The sequence below is a fragment of the Lissotriton helveticus genome, chromosome 3_1 (assembly GCF_964261635.1).
Source record: "Lissotriton helveticus chromosome 3_1, aLisHel1.1, whole genome shotgun sequence".
Lineage (NCBI taxonomy): Eukaryota > Metazoa > Chordata > Amphibia > Caudata > Salamandridae > Lissotriton > Lissotriton helveticus.
The window spans coordinates 1,949,941,046-1,949,958,466 of record NC_136061.1 but is presented as its reverse complement, the minus strand read 5'-3'; the positions used below and the strand labels follow the sequence as shown (position 1 = coordinate 1,949,958,466).

The following is a 17,421-nucleotide window of genomic DNA, read 5'->3' as shown; positions in this document are numbered from 1 at the left end:
CCAAAAATTTATGAATTTGACAGACGGATCCACTCTTTTCCTTGGTAGTATCTCCCTTTTTGCTAGCTTCATTGATTGAGCTGATCCAACTAAACTCTGTTTACGACTACAATTGATCATTCTAATTGTACATCAATTATCACTAGCTTCTTTTTTTTATTTACGTAACATAACCATGTTCTACTGGGGCTAGGGTTGGTCATTTATTTGTGATGATGCGATGCAGTGTTTAGGTGGAGATAACAGATTGCATAACGACCTCAGAGGTGACAATACAGTAAGAAGCTACCATGGATCAGTGGAGGACTAGGGTATAGGTGGGAGGGCACACTAAGGGGAATCGTTTGGAATACTCAGGACACCTTTTTGAGTCTTGCAAACTTTCAAAGAATTGTGAGGGCAGAAAAGCAGGCATGCATTAGAAAAAAATACAACCCAGGACACGTCTTGGACGTGGGCACTTAAAATATTTCCTAGTTTAGAAAGAAATGTGTTAAACAGGAATGCTGTACTCATTTTAATTATTCGTGGGGCAAAGCGCATTTGCTGTGGTTTCTGGGTGGAATGAGTTGGTTCAGTCAGTTAAGAGTGACTCACTAGCAGGTAACTGGATAAAAGAGTTGGTGGAGCAAAGTCGGGCATCCTATGGGAACCACTTGCAGGAGCTCACTAAAGTTTTGGTCCTGCTACCTGTGAGATGTGTTGTCTTCATCCCCAATCCTTCTGCTCCTGGAAGCTGCTTGGCTAGTACCACAGTGGTGACTGGGCAGCTGTACAACGGAGCACAGCTTTGGCATTTAATGTGGTTTTCTGGGAGAGGGAGTGCCATGAAGTCAGAACTAAACCGAATATGTAGTTTCAGCGTAATGAAGAGAACCCCAGACTGAGGCGTGCCGCACCAACATTAAATTATAGACAACCTGTGTGCTTCTGTTGACTGGCACCTTACTGACGCGGCATCAGAGTAGTTTGACAGCTACAGATAGGGCAGACTAACCACATGGAATGGTTATATATGTATGTATGTATGTATTGGTGCTTTTGTATAGAGCAATGACTGTCATCCATCAGGTATCCTGGCGCTTAGACTTAGATAATACATACACAGTGCTTAGTCCGTTGCATAGCTTACGGAAAGGGCTTTAACAGATTTTGGGAAATAAGTAAGTTTTCAAAGCCTTCTTAAAAGAAATAAAATCATCAGTGCGGCGTATGCCAAGTGGTATCGAGTTCCACAATTTTGCCGCTGTGAATCTAAAGGATCGGCCTCCCAACCTCATCCTCAGAATCTTGGGGACTGTCACTGTACATGCTGAGGCCGAGCGGAGGGGTCTAGAAGGTACATGCCAGGAGAACAGGTTTTGCAAGGAGGAAGGACCCTGACCATGAAGGGCCTTATGTACCAAGCAGAGGGCTTTAAACTCAATCCTCTGAGGGATTGGAAGCCAGTGGAGCTCCCTAAGTGCTTTTGTTGAGGAGTCGAAACGACTACGCGAGAGAGCCAGCTTGGCGGCGAGGTTTTACACATGTTGCAATTTTGCCACCAGGGTCTTTGGTGTCCCTAGAAGTAGTGAGTTACAGTAGTCAAGTCTACTTAAGATGATACTTCTCACTACTTCTGGCCTGGATTGTATCGGGAGCATCGGTAATATTTTCCGCAACATTCACAGGAGAGCCATACAAGTGGCCACTGTTTTATTTACCGACGCATCTAGCTGGAGGCTAGAGTCGAACATCACCCCCAAGTTTCTGATGTGATCAAGGCCGCGTCCAGACGTCTGAAACGTGTCATGGCAGGCACTAGCCTGATACAGATGGTTTACTGTTGGCACGATTAAAGCACTTTATTGAAAATCAATTTTGTCTCTGCGAGTGGTGGTCCCTACCTGGCTGAACTCATCGGCAACGAGGTGAGCCAGAATTTGCAAGTTTTATATATATATGTTATATATATATATATATATATATATATATATATATATATATATATATGATTCACCAAATTGCCACGGACTGCTGTCACACTCTTCGTGAATGGGTGCCTCCGTAGCGCGTTTGGCAACACGTATTTAAATTATTCACCAAAGGCGGAGCACTCAGCGGCTTCCAAGTATAGATTTACTAGCCCAAACAGAAGCATTTCGGAATCCTTGCCTTTATCAATGTTTGTATGGGTTGCTGATGTCACATTTCGATTTAAAAGCAGCTTGCCTCTCTCCTATTGGGTGAAATCATAGAAGGACTATTAGTTCACAAAGAATAGTCTACATTAGTCTCTGCCATCTTTGCATGTAGTTGAAAACAATGCGTTTTGTTGCCACCAATATTCTATTGCCTTTGGTAGATGTTTCTGCACAATGGTTTTGGGCAAAGATTAAAAATCTGAGTGCTCCTGCTTTGGTGAATAGAGACATATATAGAGAGAGAGAACAGTTTATCTGGGACATGGCTAGATAGTATATGCTTGTGAGGTCTTGCAGAATTTGCTAATGTGCAACCAATCGTGGAACCCTGATAGTCCGGTTTCGAAGTCAGGTTGTAATTACTATTGAAAGCTTATGTGAAAGAATCTTCAAAGTAATTTTGACAGCTAACATGGGTCCAAATAAGTTTTTCAAAAGAGGGCCTAATTTGACTTTTCACCTTGTTAGGTAAGATGGGTAACCACGACCTTCTTATTCAGGCTTGGACATTTTACAATATCGTCCAAGCTTAGAGCTTCTCCTTCAAATTCTGAAGCCCCTCAGTGCTTCAAATCCACAAATACATTTTTATTTGTCACCTACTCTTTTAAACAATGATGTGATGAAATATACAAACTTCTCAGTGACTGTGTATTGACATTAAGGTAGGAACATGCCTCTACAATGGCTTATTTGGATGGGATAAGACCCCTTAAAATTCTGGCGGCAGGGACTGTGGTATACACAGTGCTTTAAATGGGAAAAAAATAAGTGCAGGTACTCTTAAAATGAGCTATGAGTGTAGCAAGTGGGTGGGGCGGGGTTAAGGACAAGACATATAAGGCACTTCTACTATGTGGCGGAATACTTATATATTCTTGATTGCGCACTCACAGCAACAAGCAGCAATGCTCACACAAAGCATATCAGAATGTCCTTTAAAATCCCACCCTAATGTCTGGATTCTCTCCCTCTTTCACTCGCTTTTCTCTTACACACACACAAACATGTGCACACAAGCAGGCAAACACCCAGACACAAGCAGACAGACAAAGGCCATTTACACCCCTTATCTCCCATGGCTTTCTTAATTGCGGCTATGGCTGCTGTCAGCCGGATGCCTGCATTCAGTGTGTGCACAAATACACACCTTGGTGTGAATGTGATTGACAGCGCAGGGCCTGAATGGGCCCTGCTCTGTCAAACACAGCGTGGTTGTGAACACCGAACATTATGAAGATGAGCCCTGCTGAATAGTTTGAAGGTGGCTCCGCTTGGGCTACAGAGGCCAGCCTCGTTCGTGCGCGTGACCAAAGCAACAATGAGCCTACCTTTGATGAGTACCGGTACTCTCCTTGGCAGCGGAGAAGTGCCGGTACTCTCCTTGGCAGCGGAGAAGTGCCGGTACTCAGAGCGGTAAAAAATAGAAGTGCCGGTGAGTACCGGCCAATTTAAAGCACTGGGTATACATTCAGTTGGGTTGTGGTCAGAGTCGGCGCGTGGTTCAAAAGTAGTAGAATACATGGTGCTTGCTTGATCTAGAAGAACATGAGCTAACAGGGTTTAGGCCAGAAGGGGAAGGAATACAGTTACTTGAAAAAAGATGCAAAGTTAAACCACAGATATCTAGCAAAGAAGAAGGTACAGGTCATCAAGCTCTATGAACAAATGGACTCTAAAAGTGAATTTTTAAAGGGGTAAAGACATATCTTAATTGTAAATTGTAAAAACAATTATGTTTCAATGCATACTATTGGCACATAGAAATGCATGTAAAGAAAAATATTTGGCATTGGGCCAGACTGTGGATCAGGCTAGAGAGACAGGCGTTAAATGCAATACAAAGGGAGAGCCTTGCATAACAATTAGCTGTGTGACTCTGCAAATATGCACATTTTGATCCATCCTTTATACTTCAAAAGGTACAATTGGCATTCACAGCATCTTGATAGCATTACAGGCTTACTAAGATGGGTGTCAGATATCCTTCTGAGGCAACTAATTAGCCCTTTATGTTTTCTTTGTTTGCCCTTTTCAGCTCGAAGAGCAGCTCAAGCAGACGTTGCCAAGGTTTGGCCGCTGCATGATGAAGTTTAAGGGGTAGGGACCTACCATAGACGTGCTGTCTAGTCTGTGTGCATTTGTGTGCGTGTTTGCACTGTCTTGCCAGCTTAACACACCAGAGCGAAGAACACAGGCATCCATCAGTAGCACTCAAAAAACAGAAGTATGTGTGTGCATGTTTAGAACTTTCCAGGGGCTTTGGCATACTTAAAATGAATAGGAATGGAAAGACCAAAATAAACGATGGGGTTGACTAAACTTTGCAACAAGAAAATGTAAAATATGTAGCATACTGCTGCACACACTATATAAGTATTATTTCACTACTGCGACATTTTAATACACATTAATACTGTATGGCCAAACATTTCAACTCGTTAGTACCGGCTTAACATGAATACAGCAATCAGCAAATCCAAGGTGACCACTTCGCCCCACCACCTGAGCTGTCTTTTTACTAACTTCAGTCGTTTGAGCATCAAGTAGTGATTTTTTTTTTAAATCCTCAAATTATGCAACAAATGGTAGATAACATCCATAATTATGTGGAATACGAAGCTGGCACGAAATCGATTGTCTCCAGTGACTCTCCCCATAGGGAAATCCGGAGATGTGCTAATAGACTGGCGAAAGGCCAGAAGGTGTCCAGTAGAGTGAGTGCCAGATTCGGACTTAGGCGTAATTGCATTTAAGCAGTAAACATGGATAGATGGCAGATGTTTGTAATGCATGGCGATTTACAACAGATACATATGCGACAGACACTTGGAGCAAGAAGCGCCTTACCTACCATTAAGACCAACATTTGTTGCAGTGGACTGCGAAACAGCTGATTCTGTTAGAAGTCAAACATTACCTCACATAAGTCAAGCCTGCAGGCTAACGTTTTAGAGTGAAGACACACTGAGGCTTTTTAGGCACACAAGATACACTGCATAAGCGGCCATTGACTTGAATGCAACAAGAATGCACAAAACCTCAGCAAACTACAAAAAACGTGAGGGGATTGCGGGAATGAAACAGACAGGAAATCTGCTGCATCAAATGAAACAGTGTGTTCTTGTCATAGAAACTGTACCAAACAACATAGTGGTTTCACAAGTACAGAATGGTTAAAGAGAAGTCAAACTAGCGGGGGCCAGAGTATCGGCGCATGCGCAACAAAAAAAAATGTAGAATTGTAGTTGGATTGGTATGTACAATGGGGATGCTTTACACCCAGGGTTTCAAGGAACATTGTAGCCAATAAGCAATATGTTTGAGTTGTCCATAATATCAGTGGGTCGTAAGATGTGGATACAATCTAGGTTATTCATACCTACTCATCAGGGCGAGTATGTCGACACACATTCTCATGGGTAACATGTCCAAGGGAGAGAAGTTGCATGAGACCAATGCATGGTGTCCTCCCGCCAAAAAATGGCTTGTTTAATGAATTTAATACCCTTCACCCAAAACTAAATACACAAAAATGTAACAGGTGGCCTTTCACCCAGCTTCCTCAGACAGTACCCCTGCTTCTCTTCACATATATTTAAGAAAATGACTTATGTCTTGCTATAAACACCCACTCAACTTCAACCCACCTCCTCCACTGTTAAAGAAAGTTAATCAAGTTTGGTATGAGGCATACATTGAGTGTGGGTTTTGCAGCATGGTCAAACACCATGTTTTCTCATGTACTGAGCTACAAAACTCTGATTTGGTTCCCTTTTCGCTCAGAGAAAATTACTTCAAGTAGAAATTGTAGGAATTTGAATTGGGAAAAGGTGGAAATGCACACAATCCTAAGTCAAATTGCAAGTAAACATCCATTTGAGGGTGATTAGACAATTTTGGCTGCAAACAAGATGAGGGCATTCGTATTATTTTACTGGGAATACAATTCTGTATAAAAAAAGCTAATCAAAAGGTAGGCTGTATTAAAACAAAGTCTTAACACCCACCTTTGTGCGTTGTAAAAGGTAAACTTGCAGAGAAATATTCTTTATACATTTTCCAGCTTCAATGTGTTGAAATAGAGGGACCATTATCTTGCAAATCTGGATACGTCTGTGCTCAAGTGAATGTAAACCAGATAATCTCCCAACCCTCCCAAAGGATGAAAATGGACATGTTTCTTTCCTTCGCTAACGCTCTTTCTGGTGGATACTTTAACTGCAGCTTCCTTACCTTTAGAATTTCTCCTAGATGCCAGAATGGATTCGGAATTTTCAGAGCTGTGTTCCAGCACAGTGCTAGGTGGCCCTGTGAAGGTCTGCATTGCCTTTGTTTGACCCTGTAACTAACGGAGCAGAGCTGAATATCTCTAATTTGGGAAGATGCAGTTGGTAAAAAAAAATGACAGAATGGAGAAGTGGGAGGGCAGCAAGGAATCTGCTGTTACATAGGGTATTCACCAGAAAGGGCATTACCAAAGGTAGGTAACTTGTTCTTTTGATTAATACTACTAGCCGCAGATTCCTCACCACAGATTCCAAGGCAGTACCTCAACAAGATGAAGGGTCTATGGAGTGGGCTCAGGCAAAACATCCTGCATGATTGAACTGCAAAAATACTTTCCGGCTGGACCTCACTGTGAAGTCAGTAGTGCTTTGTGAACGTGTGCATGGACACCCAAGTCGCCACCTAAGAGATGCCTAGAGCTCATTTACACGACAAGCTAAAGTCATTACAATAAGGAAGACAGTTTTGAGAGTCCAGACAGCAAGCAGCTGTGTATTGGCTTGATGGGTTCAGCAAACACAATAAGGCAGAAAGTGCACATCATTACCTTTGGCTATTGATCTTAAAAGTTTTGTGAAAATAAAGAATTTTCTACTGAAGAAAACCTGACTTTGGAATTCTTGGGAGAATGACTGAAGAGATATTGGATCGTTGTGGATAACACTAATGACATTGTGATATTTATTATTTAAGTGTGCGGAGTCAATTTGAGCTACCTTTTATAGTGTCCACTGCAAGGCCTCGCTGTGCCAAAGACAAAACATATAACAAAACATCCAACAGCTTGGCTTGCAAAGGGTCTCTTCTGTGGATACTACACCAGGCCAAAAAGTACTCCTGGCGCTGGCATAAATAGACCTCACAGAAGGGTGCCCGGCAGCCAGAATGACAGCTACAACTTTGGTTGGCATATCAAAGGCAGTCAACTGATTATGCTCAATCTCCATATGTGGAGGTGTAGATTGCATAGATTCAGGTGCAGAATCCTGCCCTGCTGCTGTCAGAAGATCTTCCTGATAAGAGGGCAGATGCTCAACCCCTAAAGTTCCAGGTACCACACCCTCCTGGCCAAATCCGAAGCCACCAGCATGACTTAGGCCAGTCTTTCCTAATCTTCTTTGGAACTTGGGGGGAGTCCCATTCCACACTGTATTCTGAATGCATCTCCTATAGTGTCCTTGGGTATTCCAGCACGCAGATGTTTTGACACTGTGCGTTCTGGTGGCACAAAGATCCAGCCAGGATTCTCCCTACTATAGGAAGATGTCCTGCGCCACCTCAGAGTTCAACAGCCATTCATGATCTACCAAGCATCACTGTCTGAGCTTGTTTGCTCTGGTGTTTAAAGATACAGCCAGGTGGTTCCACCCATGGAAATACCCTGACAATCCTGTGAATTCCAGAGGTTCTACACCTTTTTACAGGACCCCACTCTACCCTACTTGCAGCAATACCACCGGCAGTGGTGGTATTAGTGTGAACTTGTGCCAGCCTTCCCGATGGACAACAGGAAGATCTTAAGCACCAGGTGGATGGCCCACCGCTCCAGGACATTTATGTTGAGGCAGATTTCTGCCAGAGACCAGAGCCCTCTGATCACCACCTCTACCAGATGGCCTTCCCAGCCTAGTAGTGATGCATCAGTCACTACCATCAACCTTGGGTGGGGAAGGGAGAGGGGCTAACACTGGTTAGATTGCATTCGAGCAGCCACCACTGCAGATCTTGTGGAGACTTCTCCGAAACCCGAATGACGTCTGCCAGGTTCCCTTGGTGCAGTTCCTACTGAGACTTTAGATCCCATTGAAGTGCATGTACATGGCATGTGGCAAAGTGGACAAGCAGGATGAATGAGATCAACAGACCAAGAAGTCTCAGAGCCACTTTCACTGAACCCTAGACCAATGCTGAACATCAGGATCATAGCCCAAATGGCCTGGACTCGTGGCTGAGGAAAGGCCCTGAATGGCACCCCATCCAAGACAACTCCTATGTAGGGAAATATTTGTGAAGAAGTCGGGTGTGACTTTGGCACTTTGAATAACCCCCAACAATATCAGTAGGGTCTCCACCTTCTCGAGGTGGTCTACAAATAACTGCGATGAGCCCGCCTTCAACAGCCAGCCGTCGAGGTAGGGTAAAACTGGTTTCCCCGATCTCCATAGATAAGCAGGAACTATCACCATCCTTTTCGAGAACACACGGAGGGTGCTGATAAGGCTGAAGAGAAGCATGGCAAACTAAAAATACTCTTGGTCGACCTTAGACTGCAGGTAATATTTGTGGGATTGAAGAAATGGTATATGACAATACTACGAAAATAAGGAGAAGTCCTCCATTCTTCTTCAGCATGAGAAAATAGTAGTAACAACCTGCCCCTATTTTCGAGGCCTGCACCCTCTTGATGGCCCCTTTGGACAGTAGAGTTCGTACCTTTTGGAGTAAGATGGATAAGTAATCCTTTGAGAACTGTTCTGATGTGGGCGGAAGCAGTTGTGGGTCAGAAAAAAGAAAGTTTCTTGCTGGACAATCTGGAGGACTTCTCTGTCCTGTGATGAACAGCCACCCAGAGAGATGCCAGACCGTGCGCCTCCCTGAAGTGGTTGTTTGACTGATGCTATGGGCAAGCTAAAGCTGCTTGGAGGGGGAGGGGGATCGAAAATATTGGTGCCCCTGGTAACCTGGAGGGTTCAGAGATTGTAATATGGCCATGCTTTTCTTAAACGGCTCCAAGTTGCAATCAGCTTTGTCACTAAAAATGGCAGGATCCATCAAAAGGCATATATCTAGAAAGCTTGTGGATATCATCCATGCATGGCGACAAGGCACCACATTAGTGCCCATTGTTTGCTCCAAACAATCAGTCGTATCAATAGCAGCCCAAATTATGTATTCGGCTGCATTCTGACCAGTCTGAATGGTTTGACCCAAGGAGTGACGGAACTGTGTGCCCACAGGAAAGATCTCGCCGTCCGTGTCCCACAGGGCATGTGTTTAACAGCCTAGGAGACAACTGGCATTGACCAACCTCAACTCGGGGCTGGCTGAAGAGAACATCTGTTGCTCATATGCCTCAATCAATTTCGACTCCCTTCCGGGTGGAATCGTGCGGAATGAATCCGGATTCAAGTTACTGGAGGAAGTTTGGACCACAAAACTTTAAGGTTTAGGATGCTGAGAAAGAAAAGCAGAGTCACCAAGCAACCGTCTATGGCATCTGACCACCTATCAGTTGACTGGTGGGCAAGAGCAAGGTTTTGAACAGGTGCCTAAGAGGATGTCAGAGCTTTGCATAGCAGTAAAAAGGGCTCAGAAGAAAATGACCCAGGCAGCAGAACTTCAGGAGGTACTTTTTATTAATTTCAACAGAAGGAAGTTCAAAATCCAGGACCTCAGAAACACATTTAATAACTACAGCAAAGGAAGCACTCTATTCAGCTAGTGGCCCAAGAGGGGAAATCAACAATGTCAAGGTTAAGTATTCAGCCCACCAGCCTTCTGTAAATCCATATATAAACTGTCATCATGATAATGTGAAGGTAAATCATCCACAACATCTAGCCCTTCAACTCCAAGTGGCATCAAACTGTGATCAGAGTCTGAACTGAAAAGCTGCTGGAGCAACCGAGGGTGGCTCCCTGGTAGGTGAAGTGGTTTGTCACTGGAGTGGAGTCAGAGTGCAGCCTCTGTTGGGGTTGAGACTAACTTGGATCAGAGTCAGACTCTGGTATCTGCAGCAGATCCACCTCTGGCGATGTTGGGACCTGTTTCGACAAGAAGGGACCAGCTAAAGTCTTGTAGCTTGAATGAAGTCAGTCAACACCAGAGTTGGTGAAGAACCGAAGCTGGGTTCCAAGGGTTCATACGGCACAGAGGATAAAGCCACTGACTATAACCCGACTGGATGCCTCTACGAATCCTTGAGGCCTGAAGGTGCACCAGAGGGAGCCACAAGTGCCAAAACACCCAGCATGGCCTCCCTAAAGGCCTCAATCTGCTGTGGTGTCACCAATGGCCTGAGAAATTTAGAGCGCACTAGGAACAAGTGAGGGATCCGCACGTCAATCGAGGATTGGGAGCGAGATAGAGTAGCACCCTGACTCCCTGTGGAGACTTCTCTTTAGATAGAGAGTGGAGTAATGGAGTAGAGTTACACTATGTCTTCTTGTGATTCTGCTTTGTTTTGGATTTCGACATTCCACATGACCTTGACTGTGAAGAGGAACTGTTGCGGTAACAGGTCCCCACACTAGACTACGAGCAGGATTTACGTGGTTCCTTGAGATGTTCGGCAACATAGAGATTCATTTCACAGTCTTGAATCTCTTTTGGGTGAATAAAAGCGCATTCCTCACGCAAATTGAGAGTCATGCTCGGAGCCCAAATACCAGAGGCACACCTCATGGGGTTCCGTAACCGACATATGTTTATGATAGTTACCGCATAGTTTGAACCCTGTGGTTTTAGGTGGGGACATTGGTCCCTTACACACTGGCTTTTGAAAGACTTGTCAAACCGACGAAAATGGAAGCGAAGTTCCAGATCTACGCTTGAAGGTGCATAAAGATAGGAAATGAAGTTGGCGTGCTAGATTGGCACTTATATGCGGCTCCACTTCTGGGGCAGAAAAAGTCCATGTGGAGCAGCAGAGTCGGACTGAACTACCGGGCGATCTGGCAGAGCCGTAGCCCAGTTGTTTGGCTGTCTGTGGGTCCGTTTTATGGCCTGGTCTTGTGGCCCATTTTTACTGTTGATTTCCCTGAGATTATCACAAAAATAGCCTTCCATCAAGCTCAAATACATGCAGTCGCCCAAACCTTGTAATACACATAAACAGCGTGTCTTTACAAATTCAAAACTGCCCCACTTTGCAAATGGTGGAAACTTTTTTAGCTATCCGATTTGCTAATGGGGATCCTTTTATTTTGGTACCCGTGAAAATTTTCTGTCCCACTCGAACCATGATGCCACCTAGTGCTGTGCAGAAGCACTACTGTGAAAACCTCTGAATCCAGTCTGGCGCCTACGAGATATTTTAAAGGTGAGGAATCTGTGGTTAGAGATATCCATCAAAACAGAAGCTTTGCAGAACTTTGCTAGCCAAGAAAAGTTTCGACTGGAAACCCCTATCTACAAAACCAAGTCAAGGCTCACTCTTTATTGCAGTCCCATTCATCCACTGGCCTCACTACCTTAATAGTTTTTTTCCTACAACTGTACCAACATATCACAGGTTGGTAAACAATGGTATGTAACAAAGCTGAAGAACTAAGATCATTATTAGCTGCTTTGGCCAGTACCATGTATTTATTATTTTGTTCCAATCCCCTCCCCCACTGTTCCTTCTTACTCAACTGACTATGCACAAGCATGAATGACTCCTGCAGGGAAGTAACTGTCACTTAGAATACATTTAGCCAAAGATACTATCTGTCAGGTCTCGAAAACAGCATCCTACACACATCAACCATATACTTAGGATTTAGCCCAAACTGTACTTTTTGCAGATACTTCAATCAGAATGTGCCTCCAAAGCACAACAGGAGCACTTTTTATCCCAACAGCGAGCACAACATATGTCGGTCACTGCAATACTACCATGCAGATAACGTGTGAGAACCTGGCAGGCAAAGGACTGCTTCAGATGCCTCCTTGTTCAGAGCTGTCAAAATCTCCCTACTGAAAAGTAGTACCACAGTCCAAATTTAATGCAGTCACTACTCACACCCAGGTCATTAAGGGTATGCTGTGCTTCAAAACAGGGATTTGAAAACAAAAACAGATTCCCTGAAAATATGACAAGAAAAGTTATTATAGATCATGTCTTTATTTTCAGACTTTTTTACCACCTTTAGCCAACAGTGCTACTAATCATGGGGATAATATACATGCCACAGAGATAGGACTAGTTTACTACCTGCTGAAGTCTTGTGTTAAAAGGGACTGGGAGCGAAGCAATCAAGACAACTTTTACATTTCAGACAGGATGAGGTTTCAATACTGGTGACAAGATTATCAACCTATCCCATTTAGTAGTTCAGTTTTAGAATACATAGACCTATACAAAACATTTCTGTAGTCCTAGCGCCAAAACGTGAAAGCCTGAGTATTTGTTTTAGAAAGAAACTGGGGGCATATTATCAAGACTGGGTGATAAAATTATCGCCGCTTTATCAGCAGGAAACTGCCGCTAAAGTGTCGATAATGGGCTTGATAATATGCCCTAGAGAATTCCCATAGAAGCCCAGGTTAGATGTCTAACATGGGTATCTATGGGAATTCACTAGGGCATATTATCAAGCCCATTATCGCCAGTTTAGCGGCAGTTTCCTGCCGATAAAGCAGGGATAATTTTATCGCTCAGTCTTGATAATATGGCCCCAAGTGATTAAGGTGCTCCTGATGCGGTATAATCTACCGGACTGGAGCCAAATGATGCAACCAGAGCAATGATTTGCTTTTTAAATGCACCTTGGCATATTGCTTCCTGCCTGCTAGAATAACTGGAAAATGTACTTCCTAAAGGTAGCTGCGGAACTGCTCAGGGATCATCCACTTATCCTGAAAGAACTAGGGAGGCTGAGGGATGAAGTATCCAAACCTTCATGTTGAGATAGAAAGCTCTCCCAGATAGGACTACACCTCCTTCGCTACAATAGACAATAGGCCGATAAAGAAGCTTAGGATGATGAGAAGAGCAACAAGGATAATTTGGAAAGAGATTCTCTGAAATATATGCTGCACCTTAGACAGAAGAGTGTAAGTGTATACAGGAACTTTCCAAGAGCATCTCTAGGTGTACGCCTTGCACCCATACGGACTCTGGAAGTCTGCTGAGTTGCACGTTTGAGTTTAGTTAATGTACTAGGTGTGCAGATGCTAAAGATCGTTCATAATAACACATCTACGATATGAGGCTCTCCCTAGCGTATGTCGTATATATATTTACTGTTGTGTTGTCTACAAACATTAGCACTTTCTTTTATCAAATGAATTGAACAAAGGCCTTGAAATAGTTGTGAGCCTAAACGCATTACAACTGGAAGGTCAGTAGTCAACAAACCATAGATGTGAACAGTCAAGGCACCCACGCTGGGTAACCCACAGTAAAGCCAGTATTTGGATCCAGAGGTATAAGGCTTACAATACCAACTCTGTGGTCTTCCCATTTCAGCAGCCTCATGCTGCAGGAGGTAGGCTGAACAGCATGGAAGGAGGAGCCGGACAGATTTTTTCAGGCTGATACTACGAAATGGAACTAAGCTCTGCAACAGCTCACTTCCCCCCAAAAAAGTTACACATTTAGAACCACAAATGGATTGAGACCGAACTGCTTACCCACAACCCGAGGCAGGGCACATGCTCACTCTTTCGTTTCCACAAATTAGCAGCTCCACGCCTAGGCGAGGCTGACTCGGTGCCACATTACAGCACTGGGGCTTGATCTTCAAGCACCACCGAAGAGTAGGACTCGGCCCAACTGTTTTAGGAGCAAGTGTTTGGTTCCTAGAGGGCCATCAACTTCTAGATGTTTGATGCTCCTTTCCTGGGTTTTCCCAACCAAATCCAGTCTAACCAAATATTCAGGTACCGGCAGAAAACAATCATGCTACCAGGTAATTGTCTAATCCCCAGAGTTACTTGCTACGGGTAACTGAAGATGGCTTTCAGACTGGATGCTCCATGGACTAAATGGCAGAAAAGGAGCTTAGTACCATGCATGGTTTCCAAGCCACCATACTCACCCCCCTTGAATGCAGTCCCTATAACCAAAATACAAATGCCTCTTGCAGAACAGAGGCACATTTACTCTGCATGAACACCAGACAGTGTTTCTAGGGATGACAGCACACAAAGCCTAGGGGTGAACATATGTCTGCTCCCCCAAACAATAACAGTGTCTCTCAAGAACAGCTATTGCAAACAGCAAGTAACACAATGTACCTGGTGGTAAATCAGAAAGGTGTGGAATAGGTTACCCGAGCTAAATACAAGCAAGGTACAAAATAAGAAAACGGAAAAACATTCTGTGAATGACTATGTAAAGATCCCTGCACAGCACATCAGTGAGCACAAAAGAAGAATATTTGGAACTACATGGGCTGGTTGAATGAAAGGAACTGGTGAGGGTACGGAGCCATCTGGGGAAAGGGGCACGACATGTACAACACCCTCACATGTGTGGTAGTAGTCGCCTAAGACCCTATTTCACATCTAAAGAAAACATTTCCAGTGCTGCCACTCGTTAAGCTGGTATTGTAATGTATTTCACTGGTAGAAGCAAAGAGACATGAAGGTTGCATCCTCTTTAGATTAGTCGAAGGATATCAATGAGGACCAGACACTGGCGCAACATTGTGGAATCCCTGGGAAAAAAAGACCCACAAGGGACCTGGTGAATGTGGGTCACCTAAATGTCCAAAACTAAGTGGTCAAGAGAATTTAACTTTGCTTATTGGGACAATAGGGCATCACACACTAACAGGAAGAATCAGTGGTCCAAACACTGAAATGGGAATCCCAGGGCAGAGAACAGGTCCACAGCTCTACGATGGTCATGTCTCTTGCATCTGTGATGCAGAGGTCTGTCTATCGGCTGAACAGGACCTCTGTGCTCTTGACCAGGAGCAACAAACCGTTCTGGATTTATTGCAAGTAGCAGTTCGTATCACCTCATCTTTACAGAGAACAAAGAGGAGGGAGAAATATTAGTGTGTGACCTTCACAGCTGAGCAAGGATGAGATTTGTGTCTCGCCTCTGCCCTAAAAGCCTTCTGGAGTGAGATACTGCTGTCCAGCAATGCCAATCCTTAGCGTGATTTTGGTTATCATGATAACTTAATTAAGAGATCACATTATGGTGCCTTCTGGGTGGCTGTTAGTATAAACAGTATTAAGGTACTGATGCATACAGTAACTGTATCATAAGACTAAGCTCAGCATGGATGTTGGCTGGGGTACCTCTGGATTGTCACAGAGTAAATTATGCAGGAGACAACATAGAGTTTCCCCCAGTAATAGGAGTCTAGAGCACCATAATATTTCACCAAGCAAACTGAATTGTCTTCTACTGTCCTCTGCACTCCTCTGTCACCTACAAGGCTAGACCAGGCCGAAGATCAGCATATTCAGATGCAAACCCTGGTGTGACCAAGTAAGATCTGGAAAGAGGAGACTGACCAAAGCTATTGCCTTTCATACTAATGGCCAAAAGAGAACACTTTTTCCCACACTAGTTCTATACAGTAGTGCAGGAAAGATCTGGAAGTAATTAAAAATGAAGTGCCTGTAGGGATATGCAACAGGATCTGAACTCCATATTGGAGGCCGAGCAGAAGCTTGGAGCCTATCTATACTCTTCTTAAACAGTAAGAACATGACTAGGAAGAGGGTATGGGAAGCAAACGTAATCGCAGCACATGAAAGAGAAATGTGATGTAATCGCAGCACAAGAAAGAGAAATATGATGCTTTGTAAGACACCCCTAACAAGAGAAGAGTAAGAATCAAAACAAAAAACTGAGAAAAGCAATGTAAGGGTAGCTGGAGACACTAATGATAGTTCCCCCAAAAAATTCTCTCAGGACGCGTTTAATCCATATTGTCAGACAATATAATGACTGTGACTCTATCGTGTTTCATGTTGCACACCCTTCATTCTGTAGACGTGCATATCTATTAACATTATGGACTTTGCTACTGCCTCTGTTGAATCGTTGGTATTCATAACCCAGGCCAAATACAGCAGTCTTACTGTAGCCTTATTTTAAATAAAATATCACAAAAGAAGGAAGAATGCACAGTTTAGAGTCACAAAAGTAACACGATTGCCTGCACAAGCTCTGTGACCATAGGACATTCATTTAGCTAAGACTCACTTTTATAGCCAGCTCTTTATTTTCCTAGATAGTATAAGAGTGCTCAAAAGTGTGATTCTGGGTGGTGGTGTTTGGGCATCTGCACATGCAGTGCAGTGCTCAAAGGGGTATGGGGGTGCTTAATCTGTCGGAAGTCTACATATCCTTATGACCATTTTTCTTCATTTTTCTTTCTTGAAAATCAGAGGAACAGCGGAACACTGCTGCTAACATTCTGAGGCTAATACATGGTAAGCACTGCCTTGACACCCTTTGAGCACTGACATGGTTTTTTCCTCAAGAGTTTTTTTGCCCAGGGTAAATATGTAACTGTCCTTACATCTGTGTTAAGAGCCCAAACAAGGCACAGAGTAGGACAATCACTTTCATGCAGCAGCGCCACACTGAGCGGTTTCATAGAGGTTGGATGACTTGTTGCAGGAGGCTCCACTAGCTAAAAAGTCCATGTGGCATCCAACAAATATGTGCAAAGCTCATTGAGCGTTAAATTAACCTGTCATTAGGACATGAAAATTCTTAACAGGACATAAAAGAAATAGGACAATGTGTTTCAATCTCTCCTAGCACAAGATGTGGGTGAGTGGAACCAGGAGACACAAGTGCTAAACCTAGTTTCCCACTTGACACAATTGTGTAATTCAAACTTAAAATGTACATTTTGAACACCATCAGATCTGTGTGCAGCCGTTTTCATGGGAGATACAACTTTCAGCTACTCCTACAGAGATTTAATCAGTACCACTGGCATTAGATTTATCTCTGGACAGGAATCCATGTCAATAAGTGCAGTACAAGGTCAACAAACATAGATATCAAGGTTTTGTTAATCAGTTTTAACGGGTTTAGTATAACTTCCGAAAAAATGCCTCAGAATAGGTAAAACTATTTTATCATGCCAATATCGAGCAATATGTTTCTGTATATCCTTAATGACTTCTGAGCCCAAAAATAATGTTTTGCCAGTCTAAAGGGAGATAAAGAATGTGCTAAAGATCCCAAATGTTGAATCAAGTGTTTGCTCTATAACAGAACTTCATTTAGTTGGCGTGGTTCCTAACCACTCTACTGTCT

The 17,421-nt window shown here is 43.6% G+C and overlaps 1 protein-coding gene across 1 annotated transcript in view; it reads left to right on the top strand.

The window, feature by feature from the left end:
* LCTL (lactase like) overlaps nucleotides 1-17,421 on the top strand; it is a 139,068-nt gene that overhangs the window by 120,368 nt on the left and 1,279 nt on the right. The window contains exon 15 of the mRNA XM_078683042.1: nucleotides 16,536-16,580. Within this exon, the coding sequence (XP_078539168.1) occupies nucleotides 16,536-16,580 (45 nt within the window). The remainder of the gene's footprint in view (nucleotides 1-16,535; nucleotides 16,581-17,421) is intronic.